The 10,048-nt window shown below is 46.1% G+C and overlaps 1 protein-coding gene across 3 annotated transcripts; it reads left to right on the top strand.

Annotated features, from left to right (window-relative positions):
• The first annotated feature begins 604 nt into the window (after positions 1-604).
• CDC20 (cell division cycle 20) lies at positions 605-8,380 on the top strand. 3 transcript variants are annotated; one of them, XM_075832665.1, is made up of 11 exons: positions 605-754; positions 1,732-1,944; positions 3,731-3,876; positions 4,259-4,355; positions 4,430-4,558; positions 5,596-5,792; positions 5,872-5,966; positions 6,167-6,398; positions 7,441-7,566; positions 7,682-7,799; positions 7,875-8,380. In XM_075832665.1, the coding sequence occupies exons 2-11, from the start codon at positions 1,737-1,739 to the stop codon at positions 8,048-8,050; spliced, it is 1,524 nt and encodes a 507-aa protein (XP_075688780.1). In that variant the 5' UTR covers positions 605-754; positions 1,732-1,736; the 3' UTR covers positions 8,051-8,380. The 3 variants fall into 3 exon arrangements, with proteins under 3 accessions (XP_075688780.1, XP_075688781.1, XP_075688782.1); XM_075832666.1 differs by lacking the exon at positions 605-754 and adding an exon at positions 772-840; XM_075832667.1 differs by lacking the exon at positions 605-754 and adding an exon at positions 851-871.
• Positions 8,381-10,048: the final 1,668 nt, after the last annotated feature.

Below are 10,048 nucleotides of genomic sequence, written 5' to 3'. Positions count from 1 at the left end.
TCCTCTATAGACGCCTCCGTCACAGGTAATCCTCTATAGACGCCTCCGTCACAGGTAATCCTCTATAGACGCCTCCGTCACAAGTAATCCTCTATAGACCCCTCCGTCACAGGTAATCCTCTATAGACGCCTCCGTCACAGGTAATCCTCTATAGACGCCTCCGTCACAAGTAATCCTCTATAGACCCCTCCGTCACATACATTTCCATACAATCTAGCTTGCACTTGCCCCGGTATCTGCACTTCTACGGCAGCCCTATTATCGCTCCTTAAAAAAACCGCACCCTTAATATTGCTGTGTGCATGAGCCCTAAAGCATTCCTAAAAGCTGGCAAGCTCCCCCTTTACATTCTGCTATAAGTGGCCCGAGGGTTAAACACAATGACACAGCCCGAGAAATACTACACAACATCAAGAAACCCATCTCCTAGCAACGCTTCACCCTCAACAAACATGGCTCCAGACATATTTAACAAAAATGGCGGGAGGACATCTTCCGCTGACGTCATTCCCAGTCGACAGCAGCTGGTTACTTCGAACGAATCCCCGCCTAGCCCTCCGACACCTCGACCAATCAGATAGCAGATTGTGCTACTTCCTGAAAGTCGCCTGGTGGTTGTCATGGAGAGCATACGGCCTGAACGTCCAATCATAAGGCGTGGCGGCTGGGATTTAAAACCAGCAGCGTCCGGCGTCTGACCGTTATTGAGTACTGACGTCTCCCCGCAGACACGCAGAGCAGAACGGCCGAGAGGTGAGTGCTGTGCCCGTGGCCTCCACTGTGACCGGATCTCCTGCACCATTTCTGTATATCTGGTGCTTATAACACGCCATATTAAGGTGGAGCTCCCTGCCCAGACCCTGTAATATGGTATTTTTCCGCCCTCTCTCTAAGTTATCGCCTGGAGCCCTCGCAGCCAATCACAACTCTCCCATCACATCTCTGTTTGTGTATTCTTGTGGCCCCTCTTGTTTGTGGTGTTGGGCCCCTTTAATTGCGGCGTCCTGTGTTGTATACGTTATTCACCTCTAGACCCCCCCCCCTTCCTCCCGCAGCGCAGTCATAGCATTGGACGTTACTGTGCCACTTTGTTTGGCTGGTGTTTGGGGTACATTTTCTAGACTCCGCCCTCAATGGCCGGTTCACTGTTTGGGGGCGGACCTGCATAGCGTACCCACAGACCGATAGATTTTTATGGGATTTTATCTGCTCGAGCTTCTTACAGCCGTCCTCCAAATTCTCGTCAATCGCCCTGGATGCCTTGTTCGTGTCGCACGCCACTGTGGCTAGCGATTGGCACGAGGGTCCGTTTTGGGGTATATTTCAGGTTTTTGGAAGCTTTCCTTTAAGGGGTTGGTCCCAAGTCCACTCTTCATACTCCTCCTATTCCTGTTGAGTAACCGTAACAATGGTGATCCGAGCGATCGCATGTCCTACATCGAGAAGTATAAGGGGGAAAAAAATTTTTTGGGGACAACTCTCTGCTACGTTCTGGGGGTTTGACCTCTGGTCCCTGCATGGATGCAGAGAATGAAGGGGGTGCTATGTTTATTTCAGGGGTGTGCTGCTGCCCCTGGTTTAGGAATAGCAGGGGGTCCCAGAGGTTAAGTATAAAACTGCTGCCCCTTTAAGTTGCTTGTGATTACAGCTGCTTTGCAGCCTCTTCCTGACACTGAGTATGACGTGAGCTTTAGTTGATCTGTTCATCTCCTTATTACTCGTCTCCGCAGATTTCATGGCTCAGTTTGTATTTGAAAACGACCTCAACAGCATCTTAAAGCTGGATGCGCCAATCACAAACGCTCCAATGGCGAGATGGCAGCGCAAAGCGAAGGAAGGAGGCAGCTCGTCAGCAAACACATCAGTCAACTCCAGTGTCCTGTCACCCATGAAGGTGACAAACCGATCCCACAGCTCCAGCAAGACGCCATCAAAGACGCCAGGTGAGACATCGCTGTGTGCAGGACGCGGCTCCACATGCAGCAAGGAAGTCAGAATACTAATGGCAGAGCTGCTGCTGTATACCGTCCTGTGCCAGAAGCAGAATACAGTCTGATCTCAACAGTGGCTGCATCCCGATGATGGATTCTCAGATGGGAGATGGGATTTGAGGTTTTCCTATATCAGAAAATTTACAGAGTCTGGTGTAAATAAAACAATTCCCATGACCAGAGCAGGGGATACTGGAAGATTTCATCTCCAAAGCTTCAGAATAGTGAGTGCAGCTCTGGAGTATAATACAGGATGTATCTCAGGATCAGTACAGGATAAGTAATGTAATGTATGTACACAGTGACTCCACTAGCAGAATAGTGAGTGCAGCTCTGGAGTATAATACAGGATGTAACTCAGGATCAGTACAGGATAAGTAATGTAATGTATGTACACAGTGACTCCACCAGCAGAATAGTGAGTGCAGCTCTGGAGTATAATACAGGATGTAACTCCGGATCAGTACAGGATAATAATGTAATGTATGTACACAGTGACTCCACCAGCAGAATAGTGAGTGCAGCTCTGGAGTATAATACAGGATATAACTCAGGATCAGTACAGGATAAGTAATGTAATGTATGTACACAGTGACTCCACCAGCAGAATAGTGAGTGCAGCTCTGGAGTATAATACAGGATGTAACTCAGGATCAGTACAGGATAATAATGTAATGTATGTACACAGTGACTCCACCAGCAGAATAGTGAGTGCAGCTCTGGAGTATAACACAGGATATAACTCAGGATCAGTACAGGATAAGTAATGTAATGTATGTACACAGTGACTCCACCAGCAGAATAGTGAGTGCAGCTCTGGAGTATAATACAGGATGTAACTCCGGATCAGTACAGGATAAGTAATGTAATGTATGTACACAGTGACTCCACCAGCAGAATAGTGAGTGCAGCTCTGGAGTATAATACAGGATGTAACTCCGGATCAGTACAGGATAAGTAATGTAATGTATGTACACAGTGTCTCCACCAGCAGAATAGTGAGTGCAGCTCTGGAATATAATACAGGATGTAACTCAGGATCAGTACAGGATAAGTAATGTCATGTATGTACACAGTGACTACACCAGCAGAATAGTGAGTGCAGCTCTGCAGTATAATACAGGATGTAACTCAGGATCAGTACAGGATAAGTAATGTATGTACACAGTGACTCCACCAGCAGAATAGTGAGTGCAGCTCTGGAGTATAATACAGGATATAACTCCGGATCAGTACAGGATAAGTAATGTAATGTATGTACACAGTGACTCCACCAGCAGAATAGTGAGTGCAGCTCTGGAGTATAATACAGGATATAACTCAGGATCAGTACAGGATAAGTAATGTAATGTATGTACACAGTGTCTCCACCAGCAGAATAGTGAGTGCAGCTCTGGAATATAATACAGGATGTAACTCAGGATCAGTACAGGATAAGTAATGTAATGTATGTACACAGTGACTCCCCCAGCAGAATAGTGAGTGCAGCTCTGGGGTATAATACAGCATGTAACTCAGGATCAGTACCGGATAAGTAATGTAATGTATGTACACAGTGACTCCACCAGCAGAATAGGGAGTGCAGCTCTGGAGTACAATACATGATGTAACTCAGGATCAGTACAGGATAAGTAATGTAATGTATGTACACAGTGACTCCAGCAGCAGAATAGTGAGTGCAGCTCTGGAGTATAATACAGGATGAGTAATAGATATATATTATACTTCGTCTCTCCAGGTAAATCCCAGGGTAAGCTGCAGGGCACGCCATCACGAGCTGGAGGTGATCGGTACATTCCCAACCGCAGCGCCATGCAGATGGATGTGGCCAGCTTTCTGCTCAGTAAGGAGAATGAGCCGGCCGACCAGTCTCCCACAAAAAAGGTGATTTAGAAGTATCTGGATTGTTACTGCATCTGCCTAGAAAGACTACTGTGCCACATATGGAGGCGGCCTGGTCCCATGTGAGGGGCAAATATTTTATTTTGTCGTTTCTCCAATTTATATCAATGTGTAATACACGGCAGTCCTCCAGAGACGCTCTACACTCTGACCAAGTGGAGGAACTGCTTCTAATAACTCAGAATTCACTAATGGGGTGCAGGACAATGGGTCTTGTAAAAAGGTAGTCCAGTTTATATCTGCTTTGCTTGGAGAGGTGCCCAGATGCCGCCAAACAAACCAGATGTAACCTGTCAGGTGAGGTCAGGAGAACCCAGATCCGGCACTTACGTCTTCTGTGTTCCTTCTGTGTTTCTTGTATCAGGAGCAGCAGAAGGCCTGGGCAGTCAACCTCAATGGATTTGATATGGAAGATGCCAAAATCTTGCGTCTTGGTGGAAAGTCTCTGAATGCCCCTGAAGGTTTGTGGCATCTCCGGGTTAAGCCTCGTTCGAGTTGCTGACGTGGCCTCATTTCCCTCACATCTGCTTTTCAGGTTATCAGAACAACTTGAAGGTCCTGTACAGTCAGAAAACGACCCCTGGATCCAGCAAGAAGGCCGGCAGATACATCCCCTCCATGCCCGACCGAGTCCTCGACGCTCCGGAGATCAGGAATGATTACTGTAAGTCCTAGACCCGCAGGTGGCTGTATTGTCATGTGACCTGGTGAGACCCTTAAAGAGGATCTGTCACTACTTTATTAATTCCCTATCTCCAAACTAATTTAATAGGTGCTATTATACTGATCACTACAGTGTAAAGTTTTGTTTTGTTTTTTAATTTGTAAAGTCATGAGCATTTTTCTAAATACGCTAATTTGGCTGTTAATAGCCAAAAAGGTCACTTAGGGTATGTGCACACGTTTCAGACGTAATTGCAGGTACTCGCGTTTTGCGGGGTGTCATTCATGGCCGTAATTTGGAGCTGTTCTTCATTGGAGTCAATGAAAAGCGGCTCCAATTACGTCCTAAAATGTCCTGCACTCTTTTGACGAGGCTGTAATTTTACGTGCAGTCTATTGACAGCGACGCGTAAGATGACAGGTCATCGGCACAGAACATCGCAAAGCCCATTGACAGTAATGGGCAGATGTTTGCCGACATATTGGAGCAGTTTTTTCAGACGTAATTCGGGGTGTAAAACGCCTCCATTACACCTGAAAATAGGTCGTGTGAACCCAGCCTTACTTTTCACTCTGGCAGTGTCATACAGAAAACATTTCACTGCCCAATCAGAGCGTCCCTGCTCAGCAACGCAGCCTGATCATATAGTATACAGCTTCTATTCCCAACTGTGTATTCAACTGGTGATATCTGCGGTTGTTTCACATGCTCATATACCTCCAGATCTGCTGTTCTAGGCGGTCCACAGCCGGAGATCAGGCTATTTGAAGTGATCCCCCTTCCCTCCAGCCTCAGTCTCTCACACTGTGTGAAGCAGCTTCATGCTGATTGGGCAGCGTCAGAGGCTGGGAGGAGCTCCACCTCAGGAGAATTACTTGTCTAGTATAGCCTCATTTGCATATTTAGAAAAAAAGCTAACGTTTTAAATAAACTTTTTGGGACACAATTTTCACTATCGGTGTGACCGCGCCTATTAGATTGGCCAGGATATTGGGCATTACTAGTGACAGATCCTCTAACCCGGTCTCTCCTTCCAGACTTAAACCTGATTGACTGGAGCGCTCAGAATCTGCTGGCCGTCGCCCTGAACAACTCTATTTACCTGTGGAATTACCTTTCTGGAGAAATCATTCTGCTGCTTCAGATGGAGAACTCTGAGGAGTACATCTCGTCCGTTTCTTGGATCAAGGAGGGGAATTATCTGGCTGTGGGGACCAGCAACGCTGAAGTGCAGGTAAGTCGGACGTCTGAGTTGCTTGCTATGGACTACGCGGAGGTCTGCACTGAATATTTAATGGTTTCATCTCCTCCAGCTCTGGGATGTTCAGCAGCAGAAGCGGCTCCGGAATATGGTCAGCCATTCGTCGCGTGTCGGCACCCTCTGCTGGAACAATCACATCCTCTCCAGGTGAGGCGCTGCTGGACCTCTAGGTATAGTTACTGTAGGGACTGATCACACTTCTCACATGGGGTGTCACATCGCTCCCACCTACAATAGCCTTGTGCAACATTGCAGATCCTATCCAAGTTACATAAGATTAACACTTGGTAATGGGGGAGGGGCTGTGACAACCTTTCATTCAACACTTCGTTCTTTGCTGTTTTCAGTGGCTCCAGGACGGGTCACATCCACCACCATGATGTCAGAGTTGCGCAGCATCACGTGGCCACTCTGACAGGCCACACACAGGAGGTCTGCGGTTTGAAGTGGTCACCTGACGGCCGCTATCTAGCTAGTGGGGCAAATGATAACCTGGTGAACATCTGGCCCTCTGTCCAAGGAGACTCGGGAGAGTTCACACCTGTACAGACATTAACACAACACCAAGGTGCTGTCAAGGTAAGGAGTTTTGTATTATAGAAACCTTTCTTTCCTTGGGTTGTATTCACCCAACAGTGTAGAGGGGCCAACTGTGAAATGGCGGATTCTATGTACTGCATTATGCTACATTTTTGTATTCATAAAGTTTCTCTACTTATTTACTGATCCTGAGTTACATCCTGTATTATACTCCAGAGCTGCACTCACTATTCTGCTGGTGGAGTCACTGTGTACATACATTACATTACTTATCCTGTACTCATCCTGAGTTACATCTTGTATTATACTCCAGAGCTGCACTCACTATTCTGCTGGTGGAGTCACTGTGTACATACATTACTTATCCTGTACTGATCCTGAGTTACATCCTGTATTATACTCCAGAGCTGCACTCACTATTCTGCTGGTGGAGTCACTGTGTACATACATTACTTATACTGTACTGATCCTGAGTTACATCCTGTATTATACTATCCTGTATTATACTCCAGAGCTGCACTCACTATTCTGCTGGTGGAGTCACTGTACATACATTACATTACTGATCCTGAGTTATATCCTGTATTATACTCCAGAGCTGTACTCACTATTCTGCTGGTGAAGTCACTGTGTACATACATTACTTGTCCTGTACTGATCCTGAGTTACAGCCTGTATTATACTCCAGAGCTGCACTCACTATTCTGCTGGTGGAGTCACTGTGTACATACATTACATTACTTGTCCTGTACTGATCCTGAGTTACAGCCTGTATTATACTCCAGAGCTGCACTCGCTAGTCTACAGGCTTCACAACTGAGCTGAGTTATCTCTGTACTTGGTGTCTTTCAGTTTGCAAGTCACCAGGCAATTGTACTTAATGCAATATTAAGGCTAGCCTTGGAGTCACCTGACAAGCTTGCTGATGTTTTCCAAAAGCAGAGTTGTGACTGGCTCTGGAGTATCATACAGCAATGTTTGTTCTGTTACCCCTGATTATGTTAACAGTATACATTTTATTCATGGTTATATAGAATGTAATTCATACTAGAGACTCTTGATTGACGGTGGTTTCTTATAGGCCGTGTCCTGGTGCCCATGGCAATCTAATGTCCTTGCAACTGGTGGTGGAACAAGTGACAGACATATCCGGATCTGGAATGTGTGTTCGGGAACCTGCTTAAACGCTGTCGACACGCACTCCCAGGTCAGTGTAAAGCCTTGGGACCTCTGAACCCCAGCCTCACCCTACAGCACTGCTGCAAACGAGTTCATATCGGTACACAATGCTGAAATACTGACATAGTTGCTCCTCATTCCAGGTCTGCTCCATCCTCTGGTCCACAAACTACAAGGAATTAATCTCTGGCCACGGCTTTGCACAGAACCAGCTCGTCATCTGGAAGTATCCAACGATGAGCCGGGTGACCGAGTTAAAAGGTGAGTGCCGCTCCCTCGCTAATCTGCCCATTACTGATCCTGAACCGCAGTCAAGCCTCAGCGTTCCCTCCGCAGGGCACAAGTCCAGAGTCCTCAGCCTGTCAATGAGTCCAGATGGCAGCACCGTGGCCTCTGCTGCCGCCGACGAGACGCTGCGACTGTGGAAATGCTTCGAGTTGGATCCAGTCTCCAAGAAAGAAAAGGAGAGGGGGAGAAGCGGCAAAAGCATCATCCACCAGAGCATCCGCTGAGCGCCACCCACGCGTTTTAACCTGTTATGTACATTTGTATTTTAGAATAAACTGTTTTATACCATTGACTTGTAAACGAGCGGGGATGGTTGTGATTTTATTCTGATTGTTTTTTTAACTTGTAACTGTTTATTTTGATGAACCAACGCTGACTATTTATACTGCTGTGCCCCCCTCCCCCACATCACACACACCACCGTCACCTTAACCTCGTTACTGCTGTTCCTACACCATTCACTGAAGGGTTTGTCTGACACTGAACTGTGTATAGCGTGACCCCCACCACCCCTGTAATGTCTGCAACCACTTCAATAAACATTTGTACAATAATAGTGTGCCATGATCATTGGGGGAGGTGCTGATTTTGCAGATATACATATACAAGGGTGCCTGACAAGGGGGGGGGGGGGGGGTAGAACTAGACTTCTATATAAACCTACAAACTTTCTTGAAATACAAATGTAAAATATTAAACTGGAACAAATAGACGCAGCAAACAACCAGAATATACTGATCTGAATACAAGAACGGCGTCCAGTCCGGGTCAATGACACGAGTATATAATGTGTAAAAAAACCAGCACAGAAGCCCCAATATAATTCCGCAGTCCTAGATCAGGAGGAGATTGTCGGGATTGACACTCAGAATTTAGTATGAGGCGATGTTCACGCAAGTAAAAACAGCTGGTAATGACCGCGCTGGTTTCAAGGGGAAATAACCTCTTATATTCCGCAATTTTTGAGCTGTTTTTCAATTGACCCTATGAAAAAATGTGGCAAGAACGGCCCAAGTAGTGATTTTATTTTTTTTAACATGCAAATTTTTGATTTTGAGCCATGCCGTAAAAAAAACTTGCCGTCTGAGCTAAATGCACTTTTCCCATTGATTTCAATGGGAAGGTGTTGGTGTTTTAGTAGCGTATCTCGAGGCGTTCAACCTGCGGCTCTTACAGTTAGCTGCTATGGGGACAAGGGTTCGTCCTCATACGTGTCAATCATGTCCGCAGCACGACTTCCTGTTTACACACGTGCTACCGCCGGTGATATTTTGCACCTTTAAAACGTTACGATCATGAACGAGCATTTGATGTTGGTTGGTGCCGTTTACACGGCAATTATCGGGAACGAGCGTTCTGTGAGCACTCGGCCTGTGTAAAAGTGCCCGTAGGCAGCAAGTGATCAGTCAGTTGTTGATGGAGATGTGTAAGTATCATAGACTGATGTGGCAGATTTTTACACCCCTGAATTTTAATACGCCATGTTAAAGGATGCCCCTTAAAAAGTCGCATGTCAAAGAATTAGCTACTTATTTTTGGGTGGGTAGAATTTCTGCTATTAAAATGATGGCGTTGCCTAAAATACTGTATGTTTAGAAATTTACCTGTCAAGAACCTTTCTTATAAAACTTCAAGGTATAGTTAATAGATATGTTTGGAAAAATTCTCGTCCCAGAATTTCAGCTGAAGTTTTATATAGACCTATTAATAAAGGGGGTTTGGGTCTTCCGCAGATGTCTCACTACGTTTATGCGGTCATCCTAGATCCAGTTCGGTTTTGGAATATCGAACATCCTATAAAACATTGGATATGTATGGAAAAATGTCGCAGGCTAATGTTCCAGGTGATGCACAATTGTGGTTACTCTCTAAAGGGGGTAAAGCTGCCTATGTCGAAATGCTTAACATTCGATGCAGGATTTTGTGGGAAGGGTCCTATTCTCCCGATGGGAGATCCTGATCTTCCTCTTCGTCTTATTCCCTTTATAATTCCGGACTTAGGCCTGATGCACACGACCGTGTTCGGTCCGTGATATACGGTCCGCATGTCGGCCGCATGTCCCGGACCGTACAAAGTACAGGGAGCCGGGCTCCTAGCATCATACTTATCTATGACGCTAGGTGTCACTGCCTATCCACGTAACTACTGTCACACACTAAAACATGATTACAGTACGGGACAGTAGTTCCGCGGACAGGCAGTGACCCCTATCGTCATAGAT

This window comes from Rhinoderma darwinii, chromosome 7 (assembly GCF_050947455.1).
Source record: "Rhinoderma darwinii isolate aRhiDar2 chromosome 7, aRhiDar2.hap1, whole genome shotgun sequence".
Classification (NCBI taxonomy): domain Eukaryota; kingdom Metazoa; phylum Chordata; class Amphibia; order Anura; family Rhinodermatidae; genus Rhinoderma; species Rhinoderma darwinii.
The sequence above is the reverse complement of the archived record's forward strand: the minus strand, read 5'-3'. Positions and strand labels throughout refer to the sequence as shown.